Below are 22172 nucleotides of genomic sequence, written 5' to 3'. Positions count from 1 at the left end.
GAGCCAAAGGAATACCCGAGGGCTTTTCCTGTGTATTTCTAGAATGCATTAATTCCAAACCATAAGCACAGAAATACAGAATGTCCTCCCATTTTCTTATACCCTACCTGAAACCTTTAAAATACATGTAAGGAGAGTTTTTTTAACAAGTAGCAGGAAAACATTACCATGACAATGGCCCATAAACATCAGTCGTGGCCAGGCGTGGGAAGAAGGCCATAACCTCACCGGGTATCCCAAAGCCCTCTGGTCCTCACAGTCCATCTTCCAGGATTCTCTCCAGGAGAGCCCACCCTTGTAAGGGGGAAAGGCAGGACCTGGCTGCAGCTCGGAGTCACCAAAAGATCATTCTTAACCAATTTTTGTTGGAAGAATATTAATTTCAGAAAGCACAGCAGCAACAATTTTTTTTAAAATTTGAATATGATACTCCTCTTCTAATAACCTGGTAATATCTGAGGCAGGCTGCATCCAGTTAATTTGAATAAATTTAACAGTCACACAATTTGGATGCACAATATAACTCATTGCTGCAAGTCATCAAGGGCTTGGGAGAGCTCTAAAATTTAGACATTTGAGTGGACAAGATTACTATTGTTTTAAAACATGATCATAGACTTGAGTATTGCCTACATTGATGCACTGCTGTCAAACTCTCAGCTTACGTCTTTGTTTTCGCAGAATACATATAAAGCTTAAACAACGCTTCACAGAATCATCTGGATTAGCAGTTAGAACTAGCTTTCAGTCCTATTAGCATTCCTTAATCCATTTCTAAAAATAATGACAATAACTATTGTTATTTTGTTATTGTCACTGCTGTTCTTGGTAGATTTACTTTTTGGAGTTAATCTATTGTGAGAGAGGAGCAATAAACTCAATTGAAATCTGTAGTTTCAAAAGAGCAGCTCAATGGACAAGACCACTGTCTTTGCACTGAGACTGAAGCTATAAGAGGAAGCACTGTAATATTGCTCCTCTCACAAACCCCAAAGATAATGGGTATTTTGTCTATATTTCCACACTGCACTAACACCTGCAGCTGAATTCTTTACTGTTTTTAATAATAAAGCACATTTGTTTTACAAATGTTGACAAAGCTCTTAAAAATATTCTGCTATGTTACAGTGCAAAAAGCAGGAGTCCAGAAAGGAAGTTTCACAGCCCTTTTCAGGTTTAGTGTGATATGCACAGCACAAAAGAAGACTAAATTCAAGACATAAAATGGCAGCAATTTGATAGATGAATGGTAGAAATTCTAAAAATGCTGTGCTCAACTGACAAAAATGAGTGATTCAGGAAACTGCATTCAGATTTTAAGTTTTGGTCTTGTAATCTTGGTTTGATCTTTGCCAAAGTGATCCCAAATTTCTACATAAGTTTTGCTCCCTTTTTTCCTACATGTTTTCTTCTGGTCTCTTGACTGGTAAAGTAAACTCTCAAATTACCAGAGTTCAAATCAGATGATGTTTTCTGTTATTAATTCCAATTCCGCAATGTAGAACAATGTGCTGCCATAATGAAAACAAACTAAGGAATTAGCTGCCTTTGTCTTGCTTGCAACAGTCTAGATAATGTGTTTATATCTCCTCTCTTTATTTCAAGACATATACTACTGTCGTGGAATTTTCTGTCTTGATCCACATTTCCCTTTTTACATTCCCTAAATTAGTATTCATATTTACAACGTGAAAACATCATGAAGTGACACAGCAGTTCACTGCAGGTGGAACTGAAAACATCCTTGTCTCAACTCTGAAGGTCTTACCAGACCAGGGATGCTTCCTCCTTCTTCTCCCAAAGTTTCTTGGGACTATCAAGAAGAATGCAGATTATAACTAAAACCACCAACAACCAGATGGGACTTGTCAATAAGGAGATTGAGAAATATTTTTCTCCTGGTAGAGATTTACATAGTCCACTTAGCAAAGACCTGCTGATAACATCTTCCCATTCATCCCCAATACAGTAGACTTGAATCAGTAAAAAGCCATGAAGGTCAGGAAAAGCCTATTAAGGCATTAAGACTGGATAGTCTTTACAAAATCTCACATCTTCACTAAGTCTTCATTGCTGATGAAGCAGCTAATTACCCTCTACACCAAACTTGCCAGTGTATGAAATCAACTTTAGCAACAGAATTTTAACAGTACCTATCCTTGCTTCTCCCACACTAGATATTAGTGGCATACCAAGTGTTTTAGAAAATACTTAAGATCATCTGCTGGTGACAAAAAGTGCTTTTTCCAAGTTAGCACGAACAGGCACCAAGGATCTGCAGACTGACACCTCCTAACTGAAAAAAACTCCAAACCAAGCAAACAAATCCAAAAACCCAAATCCTGCAACGCCAAAAAGCCCAATCAATCACAGAAACCCAATGCAGCAAGGCATTCCTGAAAACTTCTTTTATTCTTTTTATTTTCAGTGGCTGCAGAGAGCTGCATAGGACTCTTTGCAAGCATATCCACATCAACGATTATAGGAAAGAGACAGCTGCAACTCAAACTTGCAAATGATAAGAGAATGAGGTTTTTCTCTCAACAGGAAATACTAGGCTCCAAGTGTCACTGCCCATACTGATAAAATGGAGACAGCCATTACTTTCAACATGGTTGAAAAATTTGATATGGAAAAATCATGAAGAAAAACAATGAGTTTCTATGTTCACAAAAACACTAAAAGCACTGATAAAACTAACACCACAATCAAGATAAAGGCTTCAAATGAATGAGAAAAAGAAAACCAAAACAAACCAACCAAGCAACCAAAACAACTCCCACGAAGCTCAATGTTTAGAGCCATTCCAGAAGTTACAAAGGTGCTAGATGTCCTACTTAAGAAGAATTTTAAAAACTCTTAAATAATTTTTTGGTGTCCAGTTGTAAATAACATCCTTTCCAGTTAATGCAGTTGATGGTGCAATGCCAGACTGCTATTTGTGGGAAGCATAAGGATAAGGAGCTCATTTACAGAGAAACTGAAGCCAAAGGACAAGAGGATAAAATATTTAATCTTGGTCCAAAACCCTAATCCTATCCTTCTCACAAAGGGGAAAAAGGAAAAAAAAAACCAAACCAAACCAAGACAAAAACCAACAAACAAAAACATCAAAAACAAACCCAAACAAACAAAAACCCAAAAAAAACAAACAAAAAAATACTAGACAGAAGGAAAAGTACTATTTCAAAGTTTAAAAAGGAAGATTATAAATTCATTTATATGTAACTTTTAAATTTTGTGGAACTGTTCATCAACTAGTGCAAGATTACCAGAGTGTGAATAGCAAAGAAAAACATCTACACAAGTTAAAGAGAGGTCACAGAATCAGAGAATGCTTAGGGTTGGAATTGACCTTAGAGATCATGTACTTCCAACGCCCCCAGACCCCTGCCATATTCCATTAGAGCAGGTTGCTCAAGGCCTTATTTAAAAACTGTACAGAGGAATCACAATTATTCAGCATAAATGCTTGTTTTGACCCTGTTTGATAAATACGGAACAATGAAGACAAACAGGTCTATTACACTTTATAAAACAGAGAAATAAGACTTGTACAGCTGTTATATATCATAATTTTCCCTAAACCCATGAGAATTCGCAAAGTCATAGACTCTAAAGCTGTAATGTAGTTCTTCAAATAGAACTTGATTTTTAAGTGAAAAATAATAGGATACTATTTGCATTTTTTGGTTGCACATACAAACTTTAAGCCTTAAAATGGCAACTTTGCAGGCAAATTTTCTTCACCATTCTTCTCACACACACTTGGTCATTGCCACCGAGAGCTACATTAATCATTCTTAATTTTGCTTCCCAAGAGTAGCTGCCCTCACGGTGCAATCTACTTAAACAGCTCTTGACCTATTTGTTCCCACCATCTTCCCTGATGTTTGCTGCTGTAACAGCTCACCTGGGACAACATATTCCATTTTCCACAATATCTAATCACCAAACTTCACAGTTGTCACAAGACTACTACAGAGTAGTATGCTTAATCACAAAAGAAACCCTTAGTATCTCACACACAGAAAAAGCCAAACCAGGTTATGTTTTAGATTACTTCTGCTGAACCTGACATGAAAGACGTTTAGAAACAAAAGCTGTTTCAATACTGTGCAAGGAAGACTTAAACAAAACAGTACTCAAGTTCTAGATGGGGTATGGATTGTAAAAAACATTCTTTCCTCACTGCAGAAGACAATGAAGAAGTTGAAGGCACATTTTAAACGAAACTTCAAAACCAGGATTGTTCTTAGAAAAATAAATGACTATGGAAGGATTATAAAATGTACTTCAGAATATGAATCTACAGAACTGCAATTTTTCATAACTTAAATGCAAGGATATGGAAGAGGCAATGAAGGAAACATGCAATTATATAATGGATTAATGAAAACAAACCCTGCTATATGTGTAAAGCTAACTACCCTGCTCCCACTAGTCATGTTTAGCCTAATGTCCAAACACAAATATAATAATATTAAATGGAAATACTGTACAGGTCTGTTCTAGGAGAATCCCATTACCTTACATTAAAAAACAAGTCTATTTTAATGCAAGATTAAATATGACTAGATTGCTACATAACAATTTTTCAGAGTAGCAATGCAGAACATAAACAACAGGTGAACATTTTAATCAGGAATAGATGACAGTCACCTCTCTGTGCTGCTTAACATAACAACACATTCATATACGTGGTGCCTTTACCTGGAAGGCCTTGAATGCTTCTGGAGTGCAAGATAAATATTAAAAACACCAATATGACTTTGATGTAAATAAGAAAATTTACCATTCTACCCAAAACTGTGGAAAAAACCAAGTGCATTGTTGTAAGATGCTGTCCACACCCCTTTATCAGAAATATGACTACAATCCTTTTAGCAAGTGCTGAAGGAAAAAGCACTAGTACAATACACTCAAAACTACACAACAGTTTAAGAAAGGAACAGAAAAATATTATTGTACACAAAATGCAAAGTATCCTAAGTAGAAAAAGAAAATAAAATCAAGATATGTTATCAGGTTTTAAAAAATCATCAGTATGGTGTTTAATCAATATTCTAGCAATTTCAGATTAAACCTCTGTGTGCAAATATATCAAAACAGTCAAATCACATCACGAGGAAAAAGATTTCTTCTCCCTATATAAATACACAATTCTGGATACAAAGGGGATAATCTTTAACATCCCTTCCAACCTAAGCCTCTGTGATTCTATGAAAACAAAGCTTTTCTTACTGGGCTATTTTACTTTTCCTACAGACAATTAATGCAAAGTTTCACAGTGGATTTCCAACCAAAAAAGAAGTATTTATGAACACTTTATATTTTGTAAATTAGCACATATTTTTAAAAGCAATAGTTGATGTGATCTTAAAGCTTCTCTTGAAAAAGACAATTTCTTTACTTCTCATGTGTGAGAAGGATCTCTAACTTTTGGGAAGTTTAGTACATTTAGTTTGTTTCAGTAATCTATTTTGATGAAAGGAAAACCTGTTCATTTTCTGAAACATACAGAGCCAATGGCAAAATACTAAAAAGGCTGGAAAAATAGGTAAATATGACATATGAATTTAAACGAGGCTTAAAATTGTCATGCCTAGCTGAAGTATCCATTCAGCATAACACAATTCTCCAGTTAAAATCCATCCTCCATGTATCATTTCCGATTTTGTAATTCTCCAAAAAGAAATTTCTCCAGTGATTAAAGTATTTTCCATGTATTTCAAGGCTTGAGAAATAAGTATTAAAATTCCTGACAATTCTGTTCACAGACCATCAGCAAAATGTATGCTTTCTTGCAAAGTCAGGTCCCAAGAATGTAACAGTCCTTCTTAATGCAAGAGGATGTTGAAAGGATGGTGTGGTAAGACTAAGAAAAAAATGAAATAATGTATTATACAAACCACCTAGTGTCAGCTATCAGGCCTTAGCTTGGTGGCATTTTTTTTCCTTCTTTTTTCTTCAAATAATGCCCAAGAACAAAAAAAACCCCAAACTTTGAGGTTGTTTCTCCCTTTCAATATCAACTGATGTAGTGCAAATAGCAACAGTGAAGCTACAGAGATGTACACAAAGGAAGCTGCCCACCAAGCCAGTGGTTCAAGCACTCTGCAAAGTCATAATCTTCCAGCACTTAGTAACATTAGTTGGTGAGACACCATCAGAAAATCCATTCCCTTTTAGAGGTATTTATCTAGCTAGCTAGCTTTTAAATAGGTACGTATAGCAAAAATTTAATGTAATGTCAAACATTTCACAGTGTTTTAAGATGTAATGCATGTCTTTCATTTCACTTTTATCTTAAGATATAAATCACACCTAAAAACTGAGATGTCCTGATTTTGAAAAACTCAGTGAGATAAAAATATGACCTTGCAAATTACTGGCCACTTCCCTGAATACATTCTTCTAAACCCTAAAACATCAAGAAATTTTATTACCAGTAAAGCCATGTCAAAACAAAGATACACTCTCACTATGTGTAACATCATTACAAATTGTTTCACTTTCCAAAAGTTTTCCATTTTAAACTAAAATCTCCACCCTAGCCTGCTCATCCAAATCATGTTCTTCCAAATACGTTCCTGTGAAACGGGTAACACATTAGTAAGAAGCTAAAATTCAGGGAGAAAGTTTATATCTTATTGGTGAGCATACAATTAAAAATACATTGCAATCTAAGTATAAATTATCTGCAGAATCCTGGCTGACTGAATTTGCATGGGGAAAGACCATGTGCAGTACAGGTTAAAACTACTTTATAAATTAACAACATACGAATGAAATTAGTTGGGCAGTAACAGAAGACTTTTGTCCTAGAGGGAATGTGGACAGCATAGCACCTGGTAAGATTTCTTGGGTGGCTTGTCACCTCAAAGGATGAGGAAAGCATCCCCCAGAAATTGTGTACCAAAAGACAGAATGGGCCTAAGCTTTCTTTTTTATTATGAAATCTGCTGCCATTGCTCCATAAGCTTGACTTAAATAAGCATTAGTAGTAATAGCAGTATTGTGGCAGGCTTTCCAGTTTTTCATGACAAAAGAAAATGTCCACTTGTAACTGTTTATATTCCAGTAAAAGATTAAAATATTTTCTTTTCAGAAAAAAACACTTCTGGCAGCAAGAAGTTGCTTTATTTGACAATTACTAAAGGTTTTAGTACAAGAAAATTTGAAAATTACTATGAAAGAAAATTTGCAAAACTTCATGGAAGAACTAGACAAATTAAAGACATGGGATGTTGTAGCTGCATATTTCAAAGTATGGCACTAAGTCATGACCTATATTAGCATTCAGAAAACAAACTCCTTTCCTATTGCTAGCAACAACCAGGGTGGAACAAAGCTTTCTGTTTCACCCCTAAAATACTTCTAGTATTACTCACAAAAATGCAAACTTATTAAAAAATATTACATGCATAGTATGATGATTTCTAAAGAATTGTACTCACAAGACATGAACAGCTCTAATGAAGAATTTGTGCATTCTCTAATAGAAACAAAAAACCAAAGACTCCTTATGGCAGAAAAAAAATGGTTTTAAAAGGAAAAAAATTGATGTAATTTAGAAAATACCAGAAAGAACCAGACATCTTTATTCAATATTCTAATAATTTATACTGCATTTAATAACATGGAACTTACTTAAACATGATCTTTTCCCAGCTGTGCTTGCACCTCCTGAACACAAATTTCCTCCTCGGTGGACCAGCTCAAGTTCCAAGTTTGTTCTGTAAGAAAAACATAACAGTATTGAAGGGAACAAGATTATTCAAGCTTCTACAGGCACAAATGAATCATGACAAACTCCCAGCATACACTAAATAATACTGTGAACTAATCTTTAGTGTGAAATACTGCCAAAATACAGCTCAGAACACAACAAACTTTATTGAGATATTGTCATGTATGATTTTAAGTACTATATTAACACAGTAGTGAGAGAAGAATTCAAAATTGTTAATTCTGTGGCTTTCTTCTGTATGCACACACAGCATAATAAGGGAATTTATGTTCAAATCTGGAAAGACAATATACAGACTGGCTAACTTTCAGTCAATCATATACATCTAAAAAGTGTTCTCTCCATTGGCAGAGCTTTTGTTTCACTTCAGACAATCAGACAGTACAATGGATATGGCATCAACTAAATATGAATACAGTCTAAATTATAATTAAAGCACTGCCCTTTATAGATAAGTTAGTTAATAAAAGCCTTGGAGGTTAATTCTGAAATGCTATTCACTGCAGCTCATTAGTATGAACCAGTAGTTGTGTCACTGAATCTCTGCATGCCACACTGATGCTTTCTTTCTCAGTATTACTGTGATCTGATACTTAGGCACCAATTGTTTAAGCCAAATTTGATGATTTTGTTTAATTTTGGAATTGGATGTTTCATTGCTGCATTATCTTTTACTCTCAAGTTTTGGAGCAAACAGTTTATGTTATATTCTCTGAGAGCCTGTTTTAGTAAGTCAACATACATTTCAAAAATTAGAATGAAGGAATATAATTCTATTATTCTGAAGTGTTGTTTTGCTAATTCAATCCAAACTGCAAATCTCATTCGAAACATAATTTGTCCTTTAATGAAAAATGAAACTATTTTAGGTTCGATATAATGTGACTGAATCCATATTAACATCTATTCTAGAATTTTAGGCACACAACATCCAAGCTAAGAGCACACCGCCCCCCGCCATTTAAGAAGAAACTAGAGGATTATTTTTATTCAAAACAAATTATTTTCAAGAATTTCAGCTTCATCAGCTTGAAAGAATAATACATTTTGATATGCACTGTTTGTTAAGATATTTTCCTATGTTTTTAAAATAGCAACATTTCTCAATATTCCTATCCCTAAGTTTGCAGCTTATGCCATCCATTTCTGAAGGAATGCTTTAATCCTCTCTACTCAGAAAAGGCAATTTAACATTGATAATGTGCCTGCTCAGAGCTCCATCTGGTTGCTGCTGATAAGGGCATCTGTGTGACAGGGGAATTTTCCACTCTTCAGGCGATTTGCAGTGCTCACTGAACTTCTGAAAATCTACCAGCAAGGAAGCAGGGACAGGGATTTCATATTAGTGGCCAGAATAGCAACTGTAGATCAGCATGTGCTAGTTCATCATGGGAATATGAAGGAAATCAGTAAGTGTTATTTTTATGAACATTCTGATAACTAATATGTAGAACAAAATCAATGAGAGTCTTCCATTAAAATGAAGATAATTAAGATTTAAATCAAAAAGACTACCTGAATGTTTAAGAATAATTTTCTAGACCTACAATTTTCATTTTCCCTTTCACGAAGGCATATGTGCCATTTCACAAAAAAAACCTCAGGGACAATTCTGAAAAACACCTCTTGGTGGTACATATGAGGTGTCATACAGTACTTTTTACTATAAGGAACGTAAGGAAAGTTATTTTGGTAATCACATACTCCGTTCACGTATACGATACCAACTCTCACCTCCCACACTTCCTCATTGTCCCCAGCTCCTCAAAGGCAGCACCTTATAGCTCAGCTTTCTCGGAAATGTAAGTATTAACCTTTTCCTTCAATATGTCTCTTTGAAAACATATCTGTAACTTGGCATAAAAATGCAGAGTAGAGAAAGCATCTTCTGTGAAAATGAGCACTTATCCTTCAGAAAATATCCTACATCAGGTACAGACCTCAATCATTTTTGAAGGAGACCAGCGTATCTTCTCCCTAATCTGAGCTCCCTTCTGCCTTGAAGATCTGTGTACCCTCTGCCCTTTTCTGAAGAAAAGTAATGAAGAAAAACTGGGGGCATCTGATAGAAATGTGGAACACTGAGTGGTCTCTTAAAGAATTTTTTGCTATCTCAGAATCCTCAACATAAAGGAAAGAGAATGAGAAAGAAGACATTTCTATAGATTTTCTTTTTCCAATATAGAAATCTCAGCATCATTCAGTAGAGCAAAACATTTTGTAGGACACTGCCTTTATCCTCCTCACTCACAGAAAAAACGCTGCAAAAATGGATTTTGCTCAGCTGTCCTGACTCCTGATTAAAACCAGACCTACTTCATCCCTTCTTGGGGGCGTTTGTTAAAGGAATGTATTGGGGGTGGGAAGGGTGATTTCCTATTTCTGAGAATTCATACCAGGACAGAGTAGAGGGAAGTAAAAATGCAGTGTCCTTTCCAGAAAGGGAATATATTTGGATGGACTTGCCCTTCCTATTGGGACAGAAAAAGCATACCTAGCACTATCATTTTTCTCACTTCAATTTAGAAACACAACATATAGAAGGAAAAACCCCAGATACTGAGACACAGACTCAGAAGGAAAGAACACATGGCTCTTACATTAGTCTATACATAGCTGACAGAAAAGCCAAAAGGTTTGTTTGTACAGCCAACAAAAGCATGAAACCTGCTGCTGTGCAATACATAAGCAGTCCTCCAAGACAACACCTCAAATGACAGTCTTCAGTGCTTTGAATGTGGAACTATTACAACTAAAGCTAGGCACACGTGATTTGGGAATGACACCTACACTCATCTCATAAATGTCAGCAAAGACAATGAGGAATGCATGAAAAGGGTACAAATTTAACAAGATATGACTCTTGGAAAAGCAGGAGGTAGCCAAGGAGCTGCTGTTCCAGCTGTGCATGCAAATCAGGATGCCAAGACCCAGAATGCCTCTTTTGCTAGGAAGACAGACAGCAGCTAGCCCTTCCATAAGGTGGTAGAGTTCTTTTGTATTTTTTTTTCTCTGCTACTGGTGACATATACCTGGGTAAGCAAAAATGAAGAAAACTAAGTTCCTTTTTTCCTGAAGGAGTAAGAATAACCTGCAGCAACTGGCTACCTATTGTTTCACATTCACATCCCCATTCCAGCATGCAGTAATCCACTGCAAAGCTGGCATTCAGCTGTAAACCAGCATCTTTTAGGACAGGAGATGATGTCATTTTCTGCTTGAAAATGGAACATGACTTATAAGAAGATTAAGAGCATTTAATTCACACGGAAATATACGGAGTTAATAAAAATATCATTGTATTCAAATGCTCATCTAAGCAAAAGTTAAATACCAGGAAAAACTGTGAAAGCTGTAGATGGTCTGACCAAAAACAATTAAATGCTTCAGAACAGCTGGAACTAGAAATGCTCAAAGGTTACTGGTTGGTACAGGAACACAAGGGTATCATTACCTCAAGAAAAACTCTGGATGGAAATAAGGGAGAAACAGGTCGAATGACAGGAATAATTTACAGAAAGTAAAACTACTTCAGTATGTAATTTTAATCATGGATAGTCAGTTGTTTGAGTTCTTGAAATAATAAAATCCTACAAAGCAAACTCTTCCAGTTTGGAAGACGATGTACAGATTTATTTCCATAAATACAAACTCTAAAGCTATATTAAAATGTCTATTTACAAGTTTAATTTTTTTTAACCCTGCTGTTCTTATGCAATTATCAAGTAGTAGAAGCATGTAAATCTGGATTGCTGCACTGAAAAGCAAGACAAGTTAACCACCTTGAAGCTGATCTGCCAGGTTCCCTCGTAAGTGATCTTATGAGTTATAGTAACAATACAGAAGGCTGGATCCAACACCTGAAATTTCTCAAACATGAATAAATGGAAAATTGGTGACACAAGTCTAACCCTAACAGGAAGAGGTCACAAGGAGTACAAGTGACATATCCTAATCTTAGTGGTCAGCCACAATTTCTCTCTCCAGCAGTGCAAGCAGCAATGAAATGCTGTTCTGGTTTGAGGTATTTTTAACTCTTTGAGTGAAAATAAATCTTGAGCTCTGTGTGTAAATATAAAAGTAATACACAGATACATTTAAAATATGTTTAGCTAGCATTTTAAAAGTTATATAACATTGCACCCAGAAATGTATTTTAACACCATTTTTGTATCTTAAATGACATGTCAAGTTACAGTTGCAAGCAATCATACTTCGATACATGAAATATTAATTTTGAGTCCTTTGTATTTTTGGAACAGTATTTAACTGTATTTATCAAACACATAATTGCTAAAAATCCCAACACTACTTATCCTCATCTAGCATATATAATTCAAAAATACAGAATAATCCTTTAGCTTGATATGTATACAATTTCATAGCTCTTCTGTATCAGTTAAAATACTCTGAAAGAATACAGACAGTATTTCTCTTAATAGAATAATACAATAATCTGAGAGGGAGGAGAATTCTAGAAATTAGATGATCTAACCTCCTGTGAAAAGCGAAACCTTAGAGAGTCCTGATGAATGGAACCTCTGAGTCCTGCTGAGCCAAGCCTTGAATATTTCCACTGCTTATATACTAAAGACACTCAGCCATGAGAGTTTATGAAACTGCAGTAAAAAATGCTACTCAATGGCATCACTTCTATGCTTGCAGTTTCTCTGCAGTCAGCACCTTCCCTGCAGGCCTCAGTAAGTCAGACTTTAGAAAATTATTTGCTTAGTGAGTATATCAAGCTCTTATGGGAAAACCTGGTATTACAGTAACTCTGAATGGATTAACCATTCAGACTACCTTAACATGAAAGGTAAAGAAGGAGGGGCTGATTTTCTTGGAGAACGTATGTGACACTGACAGCTCTAAAACAACAATCAAACATCGCCAAAAAAACGCTGCTGGTTTTGACAGTTTTTAGAAGTCTAAAGACTATGTAAAGAGAAATTCCTGGTTACTGATGTAATAAAAAAAGCTCCTTCTGTGATATTCTTTTAAGTAAATAAAACTAATGTGTGGCAGAGAGATAAAAAACACCTTGTGATTAAAAAAAACTAGCAATATGGCTGTGATACAGAAAAAGTCTCATTCTGTAGAAGACAGATAAAGTAGATTAGACAATTTGGGAAAGGAAAGCCAAATAAGAAATGCAACATAAAATTTTGATTTATGGAAAGCAAAACCTTGAATTAAGAAGAAGACTAAATAAGCATACGACAATGTTCTCTGGGTTTTGTGCCACTGCTACACATAGTAAAAATGAACTGAAAGACACATGTTTTCATCTTGCATAATGCCTGTATATGAAAATCAGAAAATGTAACCTTGATGTACTGAGTATGCAAAAAGTCCTTTTCGGAGAGGATGAAATATTTTTAAATGCTTTTTTTTTAAAAGAAGAAAGCTATCTAGTGACTAATACCATTCGTGAGAAATACAAAAGAAAAAATATAAAAAGAAAAACATACCCACCTGGCTACAGAATACATAAACAGGAAATCATTGTCAGGTGATCCAGGAGTCTTACTATAATCTGTATACTTCTTCTGTGTGGTACTTTTTATATCTTTCATTACAGATTCCATTTCTTTACTGAGGTTGGTTTCAGACTATGAACAAAGACACAAAAGAAGATTAGTTAATTTTACCTGAAGAAATGCAGTAGCTGATTGTAAAGCGTAGCACTTTCATATCTGTAAAACACATTTGCAGGTTACGAAAAAATATGCATGAAAAGTCAGTATTCTGTCTCACAGAAGTGTCAGGATATTTTGGAAAGTTATTCTGATTTGTTCTGAATATGAAAACATAACTGGTTTGTCCATCTCCTAAGTTTAAGAATCTCAGTGCTTGTGCTATTTTAAAGTATATTTGCACTATACAGGAATGCAGAACCACAAAGCATCTCCATCAAGACTTGAAGGTAACAAAATTTAATATAATTTATGCTGTCATTCAGAGGACCTCATGAAGCTTTGTAACACATGAGCATCTGCAAATGGATATTTCTGTAAAATTAATAGTCCAATATCTTAAAAGCTCTTTAGAGGCATTGTTTAAATAGCTCCCTGTTACAAGACTATTGCTGCTTTTTCATTGCATGAAAATTGTAATTATACTTTATATTACATGACTTCGTTCTATGCAAATTACTATGGAGAAAACTGAAAATGTACTCTATAAAAAATTATATTAATGACATGTCACAGCTTTCAATGACATTATATTAATGTCACAGCTTTCAACTGTTTATTTTTAGTAGGTAATGCAGTAAATGCCCTAAGTTTCTTGATAAGAAAACAATAGTATGTTGCCTTCAGTATCAGAAGTAAAGGAACTTTCCGAGGTTGCCAGGATTCTAAGATATCACAAATGCAATATAACGTAAAAACTGAAAGGTAGAGGCAAATTAACAAGGATCTTTCTGCCTTACACTGATGCTTACTGGGAAAGTTCCCAGCTGTTCTTGAAGGTCTTCCACCTCTTGCACAAGATCTTGCATACACTTGTTACTGTGACTTTGCCAAACGCTTCTTTCCATGTTGTTTCCAGGATAACAAGGAAGAACGCTGTTGGCAAACTGCCTACACAGGGGACAGGTAAATTCTCCTTTGTCCACTGAAAAACCCTGGAGGACTTGGTCATTCTAAAAGAAATAAAAAAGATGGAGCTGAAATTTGTGAACGATTATTGTTTTTTAGCTTGATATTTCAGGTGTATAGCGGAAAAAACTAAGTCTAAAACCTAAAACTGTAAAGAAAGAATAATTAGAATAGTTATCCATTTTACTGACAAAGGTCTTAGCTACTAAAGATGTCTTACAATCCTCCAACTCAATTAATTTTCCTGATTTTTAAGCACTCTCCATTGTCAACAATATCCCCAGAATAAAGTAGAAAGACTTCAATGGAGTATTTCCAACATTTCATGTGTGTTGTTTCTTTCTGACAATTCCCATAAAGTTTGAGACTCCAAGTACAGGCTGAAAAAAACCTAATCAAGTAGCCATTGGCAGGCAGCATGAAAAGAAAACTGATTATTTCTTGTATTACATGAAGGATGAAAGAATGGGCACAGAAGTACACATTTGGAAAGTGAGGATGTGTCCTCAGTACTCCCGTTAACTGGCAAGAAACCTTGATTCAACTTCGTGAGTTGCCTCCATGGCTTCGCATGTTGACATCTAACTGTATTATGTAAAAATAAATGTTTTATCCAGATCAACACAGGTCTATATAAATTATTTCAGTCCTAAAAATGGTAGTAAATAGTCAAATTTATTATGCACTCATCTATGTACTAGGAAAACATGCTAGGATAAGAAGTTCACTTAAATAATCTAGAATCTTCAAGAATTCAATTGCATGGAATAGAAGTTTGTTTCAACTTTAATAGAGAATCCACCAGAAAAATTACTTTAGAATTTATATGATGCAAAAAATCACTTTTCCAAAATTCTGTAAAGGGAGACTCTACCATGAAAGTCCAGATTTTGCTGCTACATTACTTTATGTGATTTTTATTATATTTTATATTTATCTTGATGATACAATTACTGCTGCAAGCAAATTTAAATGAATACAGAAAAGAATTCATCATGGGATCCAAGAAAGGTTGCACACCTTCTAGTTTCTTTAGAGGTTAAGCTTTACACAGTAGGAGCAATGCTGATACTAAAAATACAAGGAATTGCTCACAGTTTCTCAAAATGAAAAGAAATCAACAAAAATTACCAAAAAAATCCTAAACCAGAAAAACCAACTAACAAAAACTACAAACACCCTCATCCACCAACCATCCCCCTCCCCCAAACAAACAAAACCCCACCAAAAGACCCACAAACCCAAAACCTGAAGAAATACCCTGTAAAGTAATCTTGAACAAAAATGCTAGTTCACATGAAAAAAGAAGTCATCACTTAGTCTTTATTTTTTTGTGCTGGTTAATTTTGCACAAGATTTTTTCAGATATATCAGAATAACAGAAAACAAAGTACTTTTGTTAATAATGTCTAGATGCAATAAGAGATTAAGTTATTAAGTTCTCAAAACATAATGAAACTTTTGTACAGGCATACAAAACATTGGATTGATCTGATTTGAACAGCATAAATCCAACTGATTTCCGTAAAAGCAGTTCAGATCCAAATAAACAACTATGACCCTCAGTTTCACTTACCCGTAAGGATTCCATGTAAGATTTGTGACAATCTATGTGTAAAGTGTGACCACAGGTTTGTACATAAACACCTCCTTCCCAGCCTATTGACACTGCTTGTAGGCAGGAACTCTAAATCAAAGCAACAACAGTAAGAAAAAACAACAACCATTATACATAAAGCTGTAAAAGTATTTACTAAAACTTCAAGATTTGCCAGATAGATAGGATTTCTATTTGCATGCTACCCAATGAAAGATATCCTGAGGAAATAAAAAATATCTTCTAAAAAGTGTTTATTTATGCTGACTGACACGGCAGCTATTACGCTATTCTTTGCAATAGTTAAACTTCTGCAGTTCTTGTCACTTAAGATAACTTCTTTAAGGAATCTCTTGTATTACTGCATGAAGGTGGCTCTAACTCCAACAGCTGTTCCAATAGCAGAAGTGATCCCATTTACAAGGGCAATATACTGTTCCAAGACATTTCATTCAGTTTAGTAGATAACCAAAATAACAATACCATAGTTATATAATTAAACCACAATCTGTTATTAAAATTCAGTGTAAACACTTAGGGGGTTTAATGAGTTGTTGAACAGCATCATATATAACTCATCATAATTGGAAAAGAGAACAAATAGTTGTTTTGAGAACTCAGTTGTATAGTAAGTTTGTTTTGAAAACATTGGCCTTATTGGAAGACTGCACTTACAGCCCACAAGTCCTAAAAAGTTACCCCACTGGTATTTTTTTCAGAAAATAATGACCTGAAGAAACAATCACCTCTGGCAAATTTATAAAGAATTCTAGAAAATTCTCTCGCAGAATATGCAAATATAGTCAGTCTAAGTATTAAATTTCCATTTCTCAAAAATTTCATACACATACTGAAATGTACATTCTGGTTATACATTTAAAGCACAGACAAAGATTTATGGCTACCAGAATTGGAAAATAATTTTTTGCGTGGACCAACCCTAAAACAGTCTTAATGTATGATGCAAAATCAGAGTACCATGAACAACTCTGATACTTGCATTTTCTAAGGGTGTCCTAGTATCATTTTTTTTTCTCTGCATATGAGCAGGAAATCAAAACAAAATCACAAATTTTAGCTATGGGGCATGCTCCTGTTTACCATGCCTCCACCTGTAAATCATAATGTGCTGTAAGCCTCTCAGGCCATAAAATAAGAAAGACTTTCTCCTGCTGGCTGCAGTTGGTAAATCTTAATTATCTGTGGATGTCATTATGAAAAAGCTAGCAAATACGTTAGAATAAAAATCGCCAGTTTTCCTACTTTAAAGACAATCTTTAAGCTTCTAAAGGCTCATTATTTAGTTAGATACACTGAAAAGCTGGCATCTCACCGAGGACTATTCTATAGAAGCTAATTTAGCATCACAGGTTCCATATTATTTTCCCCAAAAATGATTTCTCAGAACAGCTGTGTATTATCTTACATAGCTGTTTTAGGCACTAGCAAGGGAAGTGACAGGCAGCCCTTCCACAAAGGTCTACAATTGAATATGTCCTGCTAAGCAACAAAAATTGGTTCTCAAAATTAAACGTGAAAAGCTGTAACTTGGCTTTGTGAAGTAGTGTAGAACTGTTCAGAACAGCTAACAGAACTGCAAAGCAGACATTTACTATCAATTAATGTAAAATTGAACTTCAGATGTTGTGCAGAGTATTCAGTAGAAGAGGATGCATTCTCTTGGTTTCTTCTTCCCATCTACTCATACTCCCCTTCTCTGTAGTGGCTCAGAAATCTGTTACAGATTAAAACTAAAACAACTCTTTCCACTTTGCCCTTCCAAAATACTTTTGCCTGATTAAGAGTAATTCCTTGACTGGGTTTTCTGAATGGCTACAAGAGAACAGGTGTTTGCTTAGACAGTGAACACAAATTTCAATTGTGTGGTCACACTGGATTGTGAAACACCTTCTAGAGAGTATTTGTGTGGATGTTTAATGACTGTGTAGCCTGTAGATATACTAGACGCCTATTGCCAAAAACATAATGGGAGAAAGACAGAAACTATTTAAAAATAAAAAACCTATCAAATGTAAACACTTCAGAATGACTGCAACATGTAAAAGCATTCACTAAATAGCAATTTCATTTAACTTTTTACAAACAAATTTTTCTTAAGTGCTAGTCTAGCTCACATGACATCCTTACATCTTTGAAGTACCGCTGCAGCGTTGTCAGCCTCACGTCGTGCAGCGCCGCACACGTATCCCAGGGGTAGATCTGCTCCTCTTCAGTAGTGGGGAGTCTCCTCGGCTCGCTGCTGTTGCGGCACTGCCCCAACACTGCGAGAAGAGAAGTAGCAACACATGATGCCACGGGTAACAAACAATCAGGCAATTTTGGTTTGTAACTATAATGTGCTTTGTTGATGGTAAAAAGTAAAAACTTACTAAATAATCTAAATACTGAGAGTTCTTTTGCACTTGTACATTTTATATATATATACACACAAACACCTATACCCACTAACATTTGTATTTACATGCAGATACACTGATGGCTGTTTAATTTTCTTTTCCCTCCAGTACTGATTTTCCTGCAGGTCTGTAATGCACTGCTGCATTTGCAAAAGCTAATAGAAAGTAGGAGGGAATTAAACTACTTGTTCTTTCTCCAAACTTTTAAAAAGCTCCTTATGTGTCTCATAGAGGACCACCCATAAACAACACAGAAAACCCTGTGCTTCCAGACTTCACGAGACACAACAGGATTTACGCACACATGCTAAAAGCTGCAGAAACACTGCTTTTCCTACAAGCCACACAGTCATACCTGAGGATGCCTGTAATAGTACAACTAGCCCTGTAGGTCTGTCTTCAGTAGAAGGGCCACTTTGTCCACAAATAACACAGTCATATATTGCCTCAGAAACATGCTGTTCGGATGTAGCTACCTCCATGGCAATGTCAGCATCTGGTGATTCTAAAAACAAATAAGAAAACTTATGTTAAACAGAAGTAAAGAAATCCAATTGAGGATTTCCATGTAAGGATGTCCAATCCGTCTGCATTGAGGTAGTGATGAAAAAAGTACAAAATAATTTCTCTAGTTTATCTACAACTAAAACATTGTCAGTTGCTTGAAAAGAACCTTTCTGCTTCCAAGAAAGACACCTACAAAATGAATGTATGTTTTTTCAATAGGCAAAATTACTCCCTGTGGAATTAAATGTTTCATTTGAGCTTCATATAAAAGTTGATCTCTTAAAAACTTCTATAAAACAGAGATCTAACTTCTATCTCATTAGATATACTTAAAACTTGGAACATAGAGAGATGAAGGGCAACAATATGAGTCTCTAGTAAAACCCGATTAGCTGACTGAAACAACCATTTGAAGGAAAAATGACCATCTGTTTTCTTCATGTTCCACCTTGCTCCTTCCTAGGTGCACAGAAACAATCAAGGCTAAGGTCCAGCTCTGAAGTATCAAAGCCACTGCACTTCACACATCTTCCATCACATGGCAGTTGGTGGTGCTGATTTCAGAGCAAGCCATTTTATGTTATGTTACGATGACAGTGAAGAATTCTTTATTGATTTGAAAGAAAAGCACCTTAGGACTAAATGATCCACTCCTGGCTGCTCAGAAACCCATACAGTCAGCCTCTTGACCTAGAATATGTGGGTTCTTTGCATCTTTCCTAGAATAAGTTTTTTCTAAAGGAAAACACTTCCTCCCAAACTTCAACCATACCCTTTATCCCTGTAATTAAGCAGGCTGAGGTACTGAATAGAGAATCCAAAAACCTTGAGTACAGCAACAGTCCTCATGCAGAATTGTTTTTAGGAGAACTGCTGTCTTCTGAAAGTCTACTACAAATTTGGCACAGGAGACTGCTGCCATAAGGAGAGGCATGTTGGGTGCCAGGCAGAATATTTCTTTGCTATAAAAAGCTCCATGCAATGCTCTTGCTCACAGGGCTGAATCAAAATTACACTGTTCTAGTAAGTACTGATTTCCTAGTCAATTATTGAGGGTCATATGAAAATGAGCCCTGATCTTCACTGATGTGCAGTTGTTAATATTGTACACATGTCTATCACCATCTAGTGGCAGCCAGACGTACGATGAAATAAAAAGCACAATGCATCAACTGCAAATGTCTAAAACATCCAGGAAACTTAAAAGCAAATGGTAGCAGAGAAGGGAGGAAGTAAACACTAAATGCAATTTTTTATATTTAATATCCCCTCATAATTGTGTAATGTATGATCATGTACACCTTTGTATCAAATGCAAGAAATGACAAGCACTAGAGTTTCAGTTCGCTTTTCCCTCCTTTTCTAAAATACTGTCAATACAACAGAAAATATGCAACCATTCAGTATTTTTCAGAAGTGTAGAAAGAGAATACAATGTATCAATCTGATTTAGAGCAATTCAATGGAAGTAATCAAAAATCTGTCAATATTTAATTTACAAAATACCATTAATTCATCACAAATTGCCTATGTTTTAACTTGAATGAAAAAAACCCAGAACTTAGGATTTAAAAGGTGTTTAAAATCAGTTCAATACATGCAATTTATATTTTTATTGCCTACGGGGAACAGGGACATAAAAATCAGGTTAATTTAATTTTAGAACTCAATGATAAAGTGCATGCTTCCTTCACAACTACTTAGATGTGGATGTAGCTAGGCTATTCTGGCAAACAATAAATTTTCAAGGAAAGTAAGCTACTAGCACCAAGGAAGGTTTCCTAATAAAGTAATTTGCACCTGAGCTAGTAAAAGAAAACAAAGGGATATTGGCAAGAAATTAAAATCTCAAATAAGTAGGCATACCAGAAAAACTGTAACCAAACAAAACCCCTCTCTTCTTTTGAATGGACTCTGATAAACCTCAATTACTCAAACTAGCTCCAAGGATTTAACCTAATTGGTTTCACAGACTTGTCCTAACGATGGCAGTGTGTAAAGAAGGAGCCAGTGAAAAATACAAGGTAAGACATATGGTACTGCTATCAGTTCACCAAGTTTCTGTCATGAGATTTGTCTCATCTCCTTTCAGTGGGTTCTGGAATTTTTCTTTGTCCTTGGGAATTATTTCAAAAATCTGAATAAATATGAACCTTAAAATACTGAATGAGGATGGACAAATTTAAACTGTGACAGAAATCCAGAGAAGAGCCAAACCTTGTAGCTCCCAGGAGTTTTTCAAAAGTTAAATATTTAGCTCTTTGGTTAGTTTTGTACCAATAGAAGTAGAGACACAAAATTACAAAAACCTAGCAGTTCCTACCTCCTAACAAATTACTGATCAATCTGCTCAAAACTAGCACACTGATGTACTGCAGAATGCATTGCTACCTGAACTTAATTTCATTTCTACTCTCCAGAGCTAATGATACATTCTGTTATTTCCTCTACCCAGCAAAGCCCCCAAACCAAAAGGGCTTTGTAAGCACAGCCAATATAGTTCACAATCTCCACTGACTGTAGTCAACATTTGTCCTGCTGCACACATTGTGTCAAAGAGGCCCCTTGGTATCAAAGCAACTATTAGTATGCTAATATTCTTTGCCCTGACCCAGCATATACATTCTCAAGAGATCAGTACCTAATTTATTTTTCTATCTGGGTTCAGAAGATTGAGTGTTAGGAAATATATGTCACCTTGCATTAAGACTCTGCGCTTCTTTTTAAGTCTAACTAAGGAATGTTTCGTGAAGGACAAAATGGCATCCTGCTAAGACACACATTGTAAGAAAGATATAAAAGATCACCTGCATACTTATGAGGATGCATTACAAAAGTTTAAAAATTACACCAGCCACTTCAGAGATGTGATAGAAAACTATTGAAGAAATTAATCTTAGCATTTATAATTAAAAACCTAACCAATTTACCAATTTTCATTTACCAATTACGATAAGTAGTTCAGCAGCTTGCCTGGAACAGATCATATTATGTTTTTATAAAATTCAGACAGACAGAGCTTTACAAATATAACTGTAATTTGTTAAAGACTACTACTAACCTAGAACTGAGTGGTTTAATTTTGTTCTTATCAAGTCCCTTCTGAAGGTTACGAAGTTCTTGCACAGAGTTCCACATCACAAGATAAACCATGGTCTCACTCTGGGGCAGTGCTTGTGAACAGCTCAGAGGAGCTGTAACCAGGAGCTATAACCAGGAGCAGGAAGACCTCGGGAGCTGAAACCAACACCACATTTTTGACTCTCTGGACAGTCCCTCAGACACATTAAGAG

General features: G+C 35.4%; 1 protein-coding gene across 5 annotated transcripts in view; it reads right to left on the bottom strand.

The window, feature by feature from the left end:
* The window catches only part of UBR3 (ubiquitin protein ligase E3 component n-recognin 3), a 101959-nt gene that overhangs the window by 24993 nt on the left and 54794 nt on the right, over positions 1-22172 (bottom strand). For 3 of the 5 annotated variants that reach the window (XM_041472774.1, XM_041472776.1, XM_041472778.1), the window contains 6 exons: positions 18728-18877; positions 18104-18237; positions 15935-16045; positions 14190-14402; positions 13229-13365; positions 7654-7739 (listed from right to left, as the gene is read on the bottom strand). In XM_041472774.1, the coding sequence (XP_041328708.1) occupies positions 7654-7739; positions 13229-13365; positions 14190-14402; positions 15935-16045; positions 18104-18237; positions 18728-18877 (831 nt within the window). The remainder of the gene's footprint in view (positions 1-7653; positions 7740-13228; positions 13366-14189; positions 14403-15934; positions 16046-18103; positions 18238-18727; positions 18878-22172) is intronic. The other 2 variants (XM_041472775.1, XM_041472777.1) reach the window with 1 other exon arrangement.

The sequence above is a fragment of the Pyrgilauda ruficollis genome, unplaced genomic scaffold (genome assembly GCF_017590135.1).
Source record: "Pyrgilauda ruficollis isolate IOZ18807 unplaced genomic scaffold, ASM1759013v1 scaffold3, whole genome shotgun sequence".
In the NCBI taxonomy this organism is placed as follows: domain Eukaryota; kingdom Metazoa; phylum Chordata; class Aves; order Passeriformes; family Passeridae; genus Pyrgilauda; species Pyrgilauda ruficollis.
Note: the sequence above shows the minus strand (reverse complement) of the source record. Positions and strands in the feature narration are given on the sequence as shown.